The following is a 15,732-nucleotide window of genomic DNA, read 5'->3' as shown; positions in this document are numbered from 1 at the left end:
TTAGATATGCTCAGATAGCTTGCCCAGTTTCCCCACAGGGTTGTCTGTGTTCTTACTGACCTGCAGGTCTGCATACATTCTTTGTTGTATGGATTGTGAATGTTGTGAATCTCTTCTTATAACTTGTTTTTCTTAAAGAACTAATGTCCTAGATTTTATTCTAGTCACACGTACCATTATTGTTATTATTATTCTCCTTTGGCTCTTCATGCCCTGTTTAAGAAATCCCTGAAGAATCTGAAGGAAAATCTCAATCTAAGGGGCAGTGGCCAGAAATGGAGCTAGGTCACAGGTGAGTCACAGAGGCAAGCATTGTGGCGACTACAAAGATATCTATCGCATTTGTAGCAGCCCTTACTACCCAACACAAGTGACCAGCTGGCAGGTGTGTTCTGGTTATAGAAGTAGACATATCATTCTATTAGAGCTGGGTGCCATTAGAAATTCTAATCATAGACTCTAATTAACTTTCCTTGCTCCGACGCCTGCTCACTAAGCAACCTTCTGATTATAATTTGGCTGCCCATGTATCTTGCCTACAGGGAGAGAATGTACTGAGAATATACTGTTTAGCCGACGTGAGGATCCAATCCATTAAACAGTTACATGCCATGATGTAAATTAGTACATTCGTATTCTGATTTTATCATCGGCCTCATCTGGGCTCCAAAGTCGTGAGTCAGCATCCCCGGGTCTAATCATTGTAGAAGCCCTGAATATCAAGCTTCTGGGGGGAAAACCAAGGAAGTAGAACCAGCCAGAGTGAGATCACCAAGGTAACGTAGCCCCAGAGGCCCCCCGGCCTGATGAAATAGGCTTTCGTTCATGTCATGCGAGAGGGACAGGGATTAAAATTTACTTTTGACATTATAAAGAGCTGCATATTCAAGACTGTGGCTCAGTTCTATTCAGGTAAAAGCAAAGAATAAAAGCTGATCAGGAGGCCCATATTGAATATTTATTGGCTTATGAGGACACACCAGATGCTGCCCAAATCCTAGGCAGAAGGTTAAGATTTATAGACATGATTGAAAACAGAAACACATTCACACACACACACACACACACACAAGAAAACAACACACACAACACAAACAACACAAACAGGGCAGACAGTATGTGCTAAGGAGAGAACAGGAAGTGTCTGGCTCATGATGAAGTCTTGTTCCAGGTAGGTATTCAGGGTCCAGGATGCAAAATAGAAGGTGACATTAAACACAGACGGACAGAATTCAGGAGACTGAAACGCAGGGCACACCAGAGCCCGAGCTGGAGTGTACTGTGGCCCTGAGATTATCCAAGCTCTAGGGATGATTTAGGACCTGTGGGGTGAGGTCAAAATCTTTGAAGTGAGTTCAAAAGACAGAGTGGTGGTGAGGCCAAGGGGACAGATGGTGTTAATCTGTCCCTGCAATCTAGCCCCGTTTTCCCCATGACCCCTGAGAGCCTCACCTACAATATAACTAACTGACCCCTTGGAGGATCCCAGTAACACCAAATATAAAGAAAAGACGGTTTAAAAAACAAAGGGCGTCATCTGAACACTGAGCCTTGTAATGGACAAGAGCTTGACTGTGTGCTCGAGCCAGCAGAAAAGAATTGAGATAAGCTAGGTATGGTGATAATACATCTTTAATTCCTCTAATGTATGCTGAAGGCAGATCTCTATAAGCTCAAGGCCAGCTTGGTCTATATAGCAAGCTCCAGGACAGTCGAGGTTACATAAAGAGATCCTGTCTCGGTGATGATGATGATGATGATGATGATGACAGCGATGATGATGATGATAGTGATGAAGTGGAGTAGGAAGAATCAGCAGATAGGAATGATGGTAGTCTAATAGGATTTGTTCCTCAAAGAAAAGTGTGTTCCTGAGCTGCATACCACTACTGGGGATATGGGGTGAGGTGGAGGTGGGGAAGGGTACAGTTTGACCCCAGGAGCTTCAGGCTAGCATGGGCAAAATAGTAAGACCCTGTCTAAAAGGAAAAACAAAAAACAAAAAAACAAAAACAAAAACAAAAAACAAAGAGAGAACATGTCTGAAGGAGAAATTACAGAGTTCTAAAGACAGGCACTGTCTCCCCGGCGCCTTCCGTGGCGCCCTACCCGAGGCTACAGGTAGAGACTAGAAAACCATCAAAGTTCTAAAGGTGAGATAGCCATAGGCCACCAGGGAATCATGACCTCGAATGTGGCCGGCCTAACCAGCTGCGTAAGTAGAGAGGTTTCCCAAAGGCTCAGTAGAGCAGCAGGACCAACCACTACATGGAGGAAGTGTCCCTCGAGTGCTCACCACCAGGAGGTGTGATCTCTGTGAAGCGAAGCTGAAGAGGAGCCAGCTGAGCTCTCTGCCGACCTGGAAGGCTCCAACCTATCTGTGAAGAAGTGATCTTGAACTGTGGTGGCTTAGAGAGGTAAAAACGTGAGAGTTCTTTGACTAGTAGAGGTGGTCCCGAACATGTTCCATGATGGTCTTCAGCCCTAGCCAGGTCTCCTCCGCAGTGGGGATGATCTGGTTGGCTGGCAAGAGGAAGCCGTAATGCCCAGTGTCTCTCAGCTCGAATGTGAAAGCATACTTGATGCCATTGTCGTACGCCCAGTCAACGCTGCTCCCACTAGCTGGATCTGTAAGTCAGAAGAAAACACCATTGAAGCCTAATTCAAGAATATCTCTAGGTTCCTGTGGGAAAGGATGAGAGCTCTGTCTGGATGGACTTCCTTAGTTCTTTCAAAGTCATCAGGTCCTGAGACATCCGTTCTATAGGCACATTGGCTCCAACTCCATCCATATGTCTTAGGTCATCTCATACTGTGAAGGTCTATTCTAAGCCTCTATTCTAAATCCTCCTTCCCAAGGGTGGGGAGATGGTTCAGTGGGCAAACTGCTTGCCATTCAAGCTTGAGTAGTAGAGTTCAATCCCTAGAATCCACATAATGTTGATTAGCCATGGTGATTGCAACACTCAGGAGGCCAAGTCAGGGTATCCTTAGAGCAAGCTGCCTAGCAAGGCTAGCTGGATCGGCAAAGAGAGCCAGCTTCAATAAAGTGGAAAGTATTAGGAAAAGACAGTAAATTTCTCTGCATCTATGTTTATATACATGTATACATTAAACATGCATAAATACAAGTAACATACACACACACACACACACACACACACACTGACAGATGGTTAAAAAAAAAAAGAAAGAAAGAAAGAAAGAAAAATTCTGCAGAAAGAAGTTGTCATGAGGCCTTGCTTATCTTCGGGTCACTGGGTCTGGGGAAAACCAGCTGCCTCTGGTGGAAGGGCACCCAGGAAGCCCAGTGAAGAAATGCTACCTCCTGCCGGGAATCAACATTAATTCACCAGGCACTGGAGCAAGCTGGCCCATCAGCAGACCACCCAGCCCTGAGGTCCGCTTGATTACAATCCCGGAATGCAGCTTAACTGTGACCTCCTGCAAGACCCTGCCCCAGACTCATTCCCATAAGATGGTCTTAAATTCCTGACCAACAGAAACAGGGTAAGAAAAGAAATGTTTATCATGTTAAGCTGGAGAGATTTTAGCTTAGTTTTGTTTGTTTTCTTTTTTTCCACACAGCACGAGATAACTGACACACAGAGGGGAAGGAAGCACATTCCTTGGGGCTTCCCTTTGCCAGAGGACTTGAGAGAGATAGGACATCTATTTTTCTGCTTCTTCCCAAACTGCCAGAGCAGGAACTGGCCTCCAACTGTCACTAATAAAATAATGACGATGGCAGATAATCTTCTTTTTGTTGTTCAGCATCTGCCATGAGCTAGTTGTTATATCCAACAGTTTACATCCATTGATATCATGATCTTGAAAAAAATCCAGTGATGGCCGTTACCACCCTTAGTTCCCAGATGGGAAAGTGCAGGCTCAGCCTGGATAAAGCTGCTGAGGAAATGCAGACAGAAAAGGGTGAAGCTGGAATTTAAGCCCACATTCTTTTAAGTGGTCCATCCAGTCTACTTGAGGTCCATCTGGTGGATTAACACATCTGATAAACGTAAGCCCAGGCCCTTCCTTTCCCATTTCTCATGGACGTGTGTGTGTGTGTGTGTGTGTGTGTGTGACTTTTCTAGAGATACAGCTTCCACGGAGACTGCCTGTTCCCAAGGGAACGGAATGGGCTCTGCCCTGCTCTCAGAAATCTTTGTGTGATCTCTCCCATCGTCTTTCTACCCTGAGAAAATGCTCCAGCAAAAAAAGAAGAGAAAAAAAGAAAAAAAAGAAAAAGAAACCAACCCCAATACCTAGGGTGCCCAGTTGTTCCTTACAGGGTAAACTCAAGTACTTCATAACACACTTAAGATACTGGAAGCAGGCAGAAAGGACACTGTTTAGTATTCAAAGTTGATCAAGTTCATTCATAAACTTCATTTTGCCTAATTCCTTGCTCAATGGGCACCGACTTTTGTTTGCATATAGACATATTCACGTGGGGTACATGTGTATATATGTGTGCACGGATGCATGCATGTACATATGCGTGTGAGATGGAAGGTCAGTCTCAGATGCTGGTTCTCAGTGCTATCTACCTCATATTTAGAGACAGGGTCATCCACTGGCCTGGAACTCACTTGCTTGGCTAAGCTGCCTCCATCCCCTTAGTGCTGGCTTAAATGTGGACAGCACAATGCCTGGCTTATTTATATGGATTTGAGGAATGGAACTTAGGTGCTGATGTTTGCACAGCAAGGCCTTTCCTAACCAAGCTATCTCCCAGATCTTTTAAAACACACACACACACACACACACACATACACACACTACACACACACTATACACACATACACACTATATACACACTACACACACACTATACACACACATACACACATACTACACACACACACACACACACACACACACACACAAAATTAAGGCCATTCTACACATTCTACTTTTCAATTAGTTAAAAAACAGATTGAAGATCATTCCCTGTTAGCACATATTGATCCACCTTATTCATTTAAGGGAAGCTTGATACTTCCCTCTATGAATGCACCAGTTGTATTTTTGTCTAGCCCTCTCTTAATGGGAATTTTAGATGCTTACCAGACTGCTGTGGTGATAAATAACATTGTCACAAACATCCTTAAAACCCGTGATTTCTCCTAGTCAGACGAGCCCCAGAACTAACTAGATCAGAAGCCCCTGGTAAATCAGAAGCAGTAAAGAGAAAAGGGATGAGTTGCAAGAAGCAGTTGGCTGGAAGGCAGAACACACAGCCATGATGGTCTGACAGGAAGAATAAGCCACAAGATTCTGAAGGGCAGGCAACCCAGTAAGAAGAGGTGGGTGGCAGGGGGCAAACACATGAGCATCGCAGAGATGCATGAGAACCCTACCATGACGCTCAGTATCTTCTACACTAACTTTAAAAAGCATTCGCTTAAAAAAAAAATAGACACAAGACTTAAAGCAACAAAATGGGGTGGGGCTAGTTAGCAGAAGGACCTTAGACATATCAGGTCCTCAGGGTGCAATAATTCATCTTCAGAAAACCACTCAATTGGGGGGGGGGGCTGTGCGCACTGAACTCTCTTTCCTACGCTCTGTTTAAGAAGGTAAGAAAGAGTGAACTATTTTTATCTCAAATGGTGACTCCGAGAAAAGACCAGTGCTCAGAGGGACAGACGTCAACCATGGATAGAGAAAATGCCAGAGAGCCAGCTCCTGGGTTAGACAACTTTTAATATACAAAAAAATGACTGCTCTTTCAGAAAGCAATGGCGGCTGAGAAGACCTAAAAAGGTTGTAGAATGTTCTTGAGAGATAGGAAGTTTTATGGCTCTGAGACACTCTCGGGGGAGCCTCCCTCCTGAGAGAGGGATCTGGTGAGTACCCCTTGACTTGACACAGCTCGTGCTGGGGAAAAGAATGTGTTTGATGTAAGAGAACGAGGCCATTATTTAAATTGATGTTTCACCCAAGAGTGAGGACCCTGGTGACCCACAAAGGCCTTTGGGAAGACCTCCTCAGGGATTCCTAGCAAGGCTCCGTTAGTCCTTGCAAGTCTCTCTTAGTCAGTGGTTCACTTCTGACTGATTAAGCAGGGGGTGGAGAAAGGCTGATGCCATCCTCTGAAGGGTCCCCATTTAACAACACTAATAGCAATAAACTATGAATAATTAATGGATTGTTGCTGCAATTAGCAAGACAAACACCAGGGTCCTGCTAATGCTTTATGTGGCTCTGGAGCTACACAGCCCAGATCTGAGGCAAAGGTACTGTGAGTGGTTGCTCTAGAGAAGGCACTGGAGAGAGACACACTCCCGGACAAAGGAACAGAATTCTACCTCCCATGTTGACACTCGCGGTTCCCATTTCACCAGAGTTGCGAGGTATGACATTTCCCATCGCTTGAAGGCAGATTCCCAAAACAAGATAACTAGCAAGATGTCAACAGAAATCCAGGAAAATGTTCAGATGAGACCAAAACAAATATGCCCTTCAAATGAGGCTGTGGGTGACAAGCTTCGAGGCCAGGTTTGGATTTGGATACTTGGTAGAGTTTTGGGTTTTTTTTGTTTGTTTGTTTGTTTTAACTAGATTCTAGTCCTAGTTCTAGGGTGCCCTTCCACTAGGCCACTTCTAACACCCATTATCTCTGCCATCCATCTCCCAACACAAAGCTGGGAGTTTCCTTTGAAAAATGGATAGGTACCTGCAGAAACAACTCAAGCATAAGAACTTGGATCTGAAGTCCCCAGTAGTCATGCACGCGCGCGCGCACGCGCGCGCGCGCGCACACACACACACACACACACACACACGCATACGCGCACGCACACACTCACGTGCACACGTATGCACACACATGTATGTATACACGCACACACACGCACGCACACACTCGCATGCACACGTATGCACACACGTGTATGTACATACACACACATGCACGTATGCACACACGTATGCACACACGTGTATGTACATACACACACGCATGCACGTATGCACACACACGCACACACGTATGCACACACGTGTATGTACATACACACACACACACGCATGCACGTACGCACACACGCGCACACACACAGACAGTGGCATGGGGCCATAACCTGCAGACATGGCGGCACAGGTCTGTAACTGTAGTGCTGGTGAAGCAGAGGTCATCAGATCTCTGGTTCTTGCCAGCCAGCCAGTCTAGCCAATCAGTAAGAGACCCGGTCTCAAAAAAAAAAAAAAATAATGTGGAAAACAACAGAGATTAGACAAACAGCGTTGACCTCTGGCTTCCAAGTGCACACGTACATACATACACACACACACACACACACACACACACACACACACACACACACAGAAACATACACACATACACACACATGGAGGCGAGGCTCTGATAACGTTTCTATAAACCATGTCAAGAGCCTTAATACAAATGAGGAGTGTCATCTCCCAGCTGACAGGTCCTAACCCATCAAGGGGACATAATCAGCTGTGAGAGGACTGATGGTGCTGATGGAGACAGTGCCTTCGGCAGCCATTTGTCACAGAGTCTTGACATGAATTTGGTCTGTTACTGACCACAATCAGACAATAGCACAGGAAATAAAGCTCCCATCTCTCCTACCCCAGCTCAAGTTCCCTCCCAGGGTGCATTCCGAACAGCTCATGCCCAGGGATACTCACAGACAGTGGTGCAAGTTGGTCCCACTTGGTACTTAGTGCCCGAGAGAGAAGCCAGGGCTTTGGCTGCACTCCTCGCCACATCGTCCTGGGAAGGGAGGAGGGAGGTGAAGAGAGAGCAGGGAGCACTCTGAGGTTCTATGCTCTGTCGGAAAACCCTGAGAGCTGCTTGCCAACCCCACAGGAATCTCGTTAAGATAGATTACTGAGAGAGATATCCTAGGGAACATGTTCAGGAACACGACAGAAGGCCATGTTCAAGAGAAAAATCCGTGACTAGAGAGCCAACTCTGGTCCATAGCTAGCCATGAGTTGGTTGGGGTGGGGCAGGGAGGAGCTTCTTCAGCCCATAGACTTTTGGACTGGTGGTGTCCCAGCAGAGCAGCATGGAGACACGGGTCTGCAGCTAATCCTGAAGATACCAACCCTATTCCTACTAGACTATCTATAGGTGGCTGCCCTATTCCAGGGCTGAGTCATGGGCTCTTACACAGAACCCCCAGACAATGACCTATTAACCAGAGAGAAGGCACCCCCTGCCTTTCCCATCATGGTGCCAAACACAGTCTTTAGCAAGTCATGAGCCTGAAGACCTGTTCTAATCTTAGGTAGAAAATCAAGGATGCAGGCTGGACCAAGTCTTAGAACTCACAGAGTTTATTTTTGCCCCTTGTAGGTCAAATGGCACAAATCAAAGCACAGAGAGGCATTGGTCAGGACCCTTCCTGGTATTCAGGCTCCCATGCTTGCCCTCTATAGCTGTAGATCAGCCACCTTGGCCATGCCAAAGTCAAAGCAGGCTGGTGCCCGGAAGAAGGCCTCCATCACTTACCAGCTCCTCGGCATCTGGGGCTTTCTTGACTGAGTACCCATAGGGATACATCAGCAGCTGTGAGTAGCTATGCAGGTCGATGAAGCATTTGAAGTTCCCATGCTTTTGAATGAAATCCACCACCGATTTCACCTCCACTTCAGAATTGGGGTGGGAGCCATGGTACACTTCAGAGCAAGGGTTATCACTGGCCCCCTCTCCTGTGGAGGGCAACTGAGCAGTAAGTAACAAGCAACCACAGGCCAAGAAGACAGAAGTAAGCAACCCTCACCATAAGTGAACGGGTATTTGCCAGATGCACCCCCCGCCCCGAGAACCTTCTCATCACAGGTACAGATTCTGAGGGGACAGAGAGGGACTTTGGGGTTTGCCACAAATGAGGAGGAAAAGTACTGGGGCTTTTTTTTTTTTAAGTGGATAGAGTTGACCTCATATTGTGCTAATAGCAGTTGTCATAAATAATTAATGTCACACTCAAGAACAAGTTGTAATTAATAAGTGTTCTTGATAATTAATATGAATACCAATAAATAATGAAAATGACTCCATTTATTGTGGTGTCAACTTATCCTCTTGGTTCGGGTCTTAATGGCCAACTGCTGCCAAAATAATCTATTGTTGTGGTTTTTAAAAATCTCTTGATTATTTAACAGGTATATAGATGGATGGCTTTCTGCATGGTTCATAATAAAGCATGCCTTGGTGTGTGTGTGTGTGTGTGTGTGTGTGTGTGTGTGTGTGTGTGTGTGTGTGTTAGTAGGAGAGAACTACTAGATTTAAAAGTGGAAGGTGAGTTTATTTGGTAATTTTTATCAGCCATGCAATAGTAAGATTATCTCTTCTGTTTCAAGAACAAAAATCCATTCAATGGGCAAGAAGAGGATTCCTGGGCTGGTGAGATGGCTCAGTGGGTAAGAGCACCCGACTGCTCTTCCGAAGGTCCGGAGTTCAAATCCCAGCAACCACATGGTGGCTCACAACCATCCTTAACAAGATCTGATACCCACTTCTGGAGTGTCTGAAGACAGCTACAGTGTACTTACATATAATAATAAATAAATAAATCTTTTAAAAAAAAAAAAAAAGAGGAGGATTCCTGGAGAACTTTTGTGGGGATGGTTTTTAAGCAGCTGGACCTCAGAACCCAGGACACCTAATTCACACTTACTTTCCATGACCTCGAGTGGCTGAATCACACTAACAGAAGGGTGGCTCCGGGGTCTTGCCTATTAGAGTGACAGTACTAACTGCTCTCTTTTGATTTGACATCAGGAAACCTTCTACCCAGCTACAGATCCAGCAGGCAAAGCTGGAATGGCCAGGTATGGGATAGGCCTTGGATTAATGCATCGAAGATGAGAGTCATTTAGAAAAAATAAAAATAACCATTGGTGGAGGGGGCCGAGAGGCTACTTCAATAGTGGAGTACTTGCCTAGAATGTATAAGGACTCGCCACAATAAGTAAGTTAAATAAAGAAATATTTCTAATTAACATAATCATAATCACAATGCAAAGGCTATCTGGCCCGCTGTTTTCTCAGGAGGACAAGGATTACTGGCTCAATCCTTTTCAAAGTTACAACAATAAGACTTAAAAACAGAACAGAACACAGAGCCACAGAGAGCCTGAGGCATGTCCTCGAGCCTTTCAGCAAATGGAAAAACAAAACCAGTGTGGAACCAGGGCTGCCTAGCCCACACTGCTAGCCTGTGGACAGGTTCATCCAATGCTGGTGGGATTTCAAACCATCCCCCCACCACCACCTACCTGCAAAACTAGCATTCCAGTTTCTGTTTGGATCGGCTCCAACACAGCGGCTTCCCGGGTTCCGGGACCGCGTCTTTCTCCATAATCGGTTCTGAAAAAGCCACCAACCACCCAAGATTATGTAAAGATACAGTGAAGGGTTTCTCTAGGTGCAAAGACCACAATGAATGGGATGAGCTGCATACNGCCCTCACTTGGGGTTGCTAGGGAACAGTACATCGAGACTCCAGTCTTTACTGGACTAGGCAGTCTGCCTTTACCCGTCATAGGAGAGGCTGTATCCTTCTGGCTTTAAAAGGGGATTTTTTTTTTAAGAGATTTATTTTATATATGTGAGTACACTGAAGCTATCTTCAGACACACCAGAAGAGGGCATCAGATCCCATTATAGATAGATGGCTGTGAGCCACCATGTGGTGGCTGGGAATTGAACTCAGGACCTCTAGAAGAGCAGTCAGTGCTCTTAACCACTGAGCCATCTCTCCAGCCCTGAAAAGGGATTTTTGAGTCAGGCATGGTGACTCACACCTTTAATCACAATACTTGAGAGGCAGAGGCAGGCAGATCTCTGTGAGTTTGAAGCCAACCTGCTCTTCATACTTCCAAGCCAGACAAAAATACATAGTAAGATGCTGACCGCCCCCCCCCAAAAAAAGAAAGAAAGAAAGAAAGAAAGAAAGAAAGAAAGAAAGAAAGAAGAAAAGGAAATGAAAGAAAAGGTGACTCCCAGAGTACCTTAATGAGCGAGAACTTTCTATACAAGAACCAAGCTGGTCCCATCTGAATGCCTTGACTGATTATTGGCTCAAGCAGTAGTCAAAGCAATGTCCACTGGAAATCACTCATGCCACAGACACGCACGGTGTGGATTGTCCTCTAAGACAGTCATCTGAATTCAATCACACTCTCAACTAGGGAATAAGGGAACAAACTAAATCGTACAACAAAGAAGCTAGCAGCCAGACGCAGAATGTGAGCCCTTACACAGGAAATTACTTAGTTTCTCCAGCAAATGAATGACATTTTAAAAGGATGTGTTTGGGGTGCTTCTGAATGAATAAAGACTGCTGAGACCCAGCCACAGGTGCAGTGCACAGACCTTATTAGATTCTGGCTTCGACAAATTGACTCCTAGGAGACAGTTTTAAAATAATGGGGAGTGTTAGAGGATATTAAAGAACTTCCATTAGTTTTCAAAGGTGACAGTAGTGTACTGGATTTGGGTTTTTTTTTTTTTCATTATTATCATCATCAGCTAGAGATGCATACTAAGGTTGTTGTAGATGAAATAACATGATGTCTGGGATTTGCTTTATAATATGTCAAGAAAATAAATTGTGTCGGAGAGAGAAAGATGAATAGAAGATAGGTAAAATGCTGAAAATTGTTCAAGACCCACAATAGAGAGCCCCTTAGACTATGCTCTCTAAAAATAATAATACATTCCCTGGCGACTCTCAGCTCAGAGGACAGCTAGAAAAGGAAAAAAATCCCAAGGGAGCTTCTAACATGCAAGTTGGTAGAAACGGTCTCCAGGGGCACCAACGAAATATGGAATCCACCTGGGGAATTCAGTCCAGGCCCTGGCCATTCGGAACCACTCACTTGGTTTTGTGTGTATGCGTATCCGTCAGGATTGGCCACCGGCAACAAGAAAATATCCACTTTCTTCAAGATGGAGGTGACAGCTGGGTCCTTTTTATAATCAGTCACAATCTAAGCAGAGACAACGTGCTCGTCAGCTACATCATGGAGGGCTAGGTCTGTAGGTCTAACCAGGTATTTCCCTGAGTTACCTAGGACCCCTCTCCGCTAAGATGGCATCCACTCATTGAAACTCCCTGAAGCCCTGGGCTCTCTGAAAAGCCTTTCGAGTCCCTCAAAGCCAGGGAACAGGACTGCATGACAATATCAATTACAAGTAGTTGACTGAGAGTTGGCGGCTTTGTTCATGCCTTCCACAGCCTTCCCGCCCAGCACTTGTCTTAAAACTGTTTCTTGAAGGATCTTGGAGGCAATCTGAGAACCCAGAGGCCCTGTGGGGCTTGGAAAGGGATGAAGGCAAAACACATCTGAGTTTGGTGCTGAGGCTCCCATACCTTTTGCAGGGCCCACGGTAAATCAGACTCCCGGGGCCCACGTTTGAAGCACATTAGCCTGCTCCCTAACACCTAACCTCCATGGGATGACCTTAGACTCTTAACTTCTCCCATCTGCAAGGGTCCCAGCCTACCAGATCTGTGCCAAGCACCTTGTACCTCATCCCCTGGACCCAGCTACATGGGATGCTGCAGTCCCCCACCCCAGGCCCACCAGAATCCTTGACGAATTCCAGGCGACATGACCTTCCTCGCTGTCCAGATGGCTGTGGCCTGTGAGATCCACTCACGGGCATGGATGCCTGCATTCAGCCAAATGGCTGGCCGCTTCTTGCCTCCTCCCATGCTGAACTGCAGAGGAAAAAGGGGCCAGAAAATGACCTGCCAGGCCACGTCTCTCCTCACCTCTCCTCTCCCCAACCCGCTCCTATTCATTTAATTCATTTAAGATAATTCAGAGACCAAATGTTCCTAAGGGCACCGTCTATTTATCGCGCTTATCCGTGACCGGGGAGCTTAATTGGCTGGCTGAAGCTCTGGGCAGCCCAAACCTCTCCAGCTTTGGGAGTAACTAGGAAGGAGAAACAATTGGCAGTGTGGATCAGAATGCTAGTGTGATTAGAAATAATAGTGTGTCTCTTGAAAGTTCTCAAACGGTTTCCCAACAGAGAGACACAAGGGTCCATGAACCAGACTGTTCTGCTCGTGTAATAAATGGATTCGGTTTTAAATTACGAAGGAGAGGACTTCACTATAGCTCTTTGTAAATGGCAGTAATGAATTCTGCTTCCTGCCTTCGCTGTAGCGTTGGGGCTCCATGGGTCAGAGCGTGGGGCTAATGAAGCCAGGGTCTCTATCAGATGGGCAAATAATCTAAATGTAATTATTTTACAGGAACCAGCTCAGCTGTATGGCACCCCTTCTGCCTGTTCTTTGCTGTAAACCTGGCTTCTACAAAGCTAAGGGTCTGGCGAATTCTTAGCACCACCAGTTGTTCCACGGTTTTTAGGCCCAAATTCCTTTCTGTGTGTTCAGTTGGACTTCTTAAGTAATTTATGTCATTGTCATAGCTCTCTGCCTCCTTTGCCAGGAGAGGCTTGAATATGTTAGAAATAGCTGGAAATTGGGCTCCATGCGGCCAACAACCCCAGAATGGGCTTAAAAATGATATCTACCTTAATGCAAGCATCCCATTCTCATTTCCAAGAAGAGGCCCAAAAAAGCAGAACAGAGTTTGTACCCTGCCTACGCAGCTAGGTGGGAATGAAGGCAGACTATGGGCCTCTGAGAGTCTTAAGGAATACTAATGGCCTCTCTTTTCATCCTTCCAATCAAAACATAGACTGGGATACGCTCTTTCTAACAGTCCTACAGTAGATAAAAAGGAGGGGATTCAGTCAGATCAAAATACCTGATAATGCAAAGATGACTCGGAGCTACGATCTCTTCCTTATAACCAAGGACTCTAAAAAAACTGCCTATATTAGCAGACCAAGGGCTGAGTCCTAGAAACTCAAATCCAGAAATTTGTGTTTCATCAGGATACTTGGAAGGGCCTTGGGCCTCACCTTTAGAACATACATGGGCCGCTTTTCGAATGTCTCTCCAATCTTCACTCTGCTCACCAGGTCAGGAAAGTCTGTGGCAATACTGTCCATCTCGTGGTAAATCTGAAGGGTGGGAAAGCAAACCAAAGACGCTTAATTTTTTTTTTTTTTTTTTACTTTTTTGAGATAGGGTGTTCCTAAGTAGCGCATACTGGTCTTGAACTTGGAATCCTCCTACTTTCCCAAGAGCTAGGATAGTAGGCTTGTGCTACTGTACCCAACCCAGTGCTACTTTAAAATTCTGGCCCATTATGAGTTGGGTATCTGTGAACTTTATCTTGTCAGTGTTAAGTTTCTTCTGAGGCACTGACCTTGGAGTTAGCCACACTGTCAGCACAGAACTGGGTGAACACATTTCAGTTGTGTGTGAAATTATAGTCCCCTTGAATAAAGCAGAGAGACTGAAACAGATATTACTCCAAAGTATGATTCTTTGGCTTGTTTTGGTTTTCTCTGTGTAGCCTTGCCTGTCCTAGAACTCACTCTGTAGACCAGGCTGTCCTTAGACTCACAGAGATCCGCCTGCCTCTGCCTCCTGAGTCCTGGGCTTAAAGGCATGTGCCACCACTGCCCAACATCAACATGTGATTCTTTGCATTATCTTGGACTGGATCATCAGAGTAGGCCTGCTTACCAAGGTTCTGGACAGCAGGGTTTGCCAAATTGTTCTCCACCAACAAACAGAACAAAACAAAAACCATTCACTGTGTGTAATGTCTCCATATAATCAATACAAATAGACTGTGTATAATATAAAATAAGAAACAAAGCCATATGTGGTAGTGCCTTTAATCCCAGCCCTTGAGAGGGAGAGACAGTTGGATCTCTGAGTTTTAAGGTCAACCTGGCCTCCTGAGTGGGTTCCAGTAAAGTCAGGATTATACAGAGAAACCCAGTCTTGAAAAACCAAAAAGAAAAAAAGAAAAAGAAAAGAAATATATAAATATTGAAATATAAATATATAAGTATATACTATATAAAAGAATATTAATAAATGCAAAGAGAGTGCTAGGAATATAGCTCAGTAAATTAAATGTTTGCCATCCAAGAAAACTTGAGTCTGGATCCCAGCAACCACATAGGAATCTGGGTGTGGCGGTCTGCACCTGTGACTCTAGTGATGGGGGAGCAGAGATAGAAAGGTCCCTGAGGCTCAGTGACTAGTTAATCACTGAGCCCGGGTTCAACGAGAGCCCCTGTCTCAAAAACTAATCAGTAAATTAAGTGGAGAGTGGCAGAGGAACAGAATGTTCCATTAACACACAAAGGCCTTGGAAGGTTGAGTGTCTAACTCAATTAATAGAACGCTACTGAGCATTCATGAGCTGCTGGATTCAATCCCCAGGACCCCATAAACCAGGGGTGGTAGTACACACCTGTAACCCCAGCACTCAGAAGGTAGAGGTAGAAGGACCACGAGTTCCAGGTCATCCTCAACTACATGGGGAGTCGGGGGCCATGCTAAGATACTACATAAGACTTTGTCTCAAAATAAAGGGGAAGGGACCTCGTGGAAACTCCCCCAACCCATGGACTATAAAGACTGAAGAAAAGCAGAGTCGATACCTTGGGTCATGAGAAAAAGAGAGTAACCTACAAAAAGTTAAAACAAGTTGGGGTGGGGGAAGAATCTGTCTTTAACCCCAGCACTCAGGAGGCAGAAGCAAGGCTAACCTGATCTACATAACAAGTAAGTTCTAGAACAACCATAGTGAGACCTGCTAAAAGAAAGAAGGAAGGGAAGGAAGGGAGGGAGGGAGGGA

The 15,732-nt window shown here is 45.3% G+C and overlaps 1 protein-coding gene across 2 annotated transcripts in view; it reads right to left on the bottom strand.

Moving 5' to 3' along the window:
- Positions 1-2,440: 2,440 nt before the first annotated feature.
- Positions 2,441-15,732, bottom strand: part of Cpa4 (carboxypeptidase A4) — a 23,149-nt gene continuing 9,857 nt past the window's right edge. For both annotated transcript variants that reach the window (XM_021191027.1, XM_021191026.1), the window contains 7 exons: positions 13,931-14,032; positions 12,609-12,713; positions 11,869-11,979; positions 10,264-10,354; positions 8,495-8,694; positions 7,666-7,750; positions 2,441-2,628 (listed from right to left, as the gene is read on the bottom strand). In XM_021191027.1, the coding sequence (XP_021046686.1) occupies positions 2,441-2,628; positions 7,666-7,750; positions 8,495-8,694; positions 10,264-10,354; positions 11,869-11,979; positions 12,609-12,713; positions 13,931-14,032 (882 nt within the window). The remainder of the gene's footprint in view (positions 2,629-7,665; positions 7,751-8,494; positions 8,695-10,263; positions 10,355-11,868; positions 11,980-12,608; positions 12,714-13,930; positions 14,033-15,732) is intronic.

The sequence above is a fragment of the Mus pahari genome, chromosome 2 (genome assembly GCF_900095145.1).
Source record: "Mus pahari chromosome 2, PAHARI_EIJ_v1.1, whole genome shotgun sequence".
Lineage (NCBI taxonomy): Eukaryota > Metazoa > Chordata > Mammalia > Rodentia > Muridae > Mus > Mus pahari.
The sequence above is the reverse complement of the archived record's forward strand: the minus strand, read 5'-3'. Positions and strand labels throughout refer to the sequence as shown.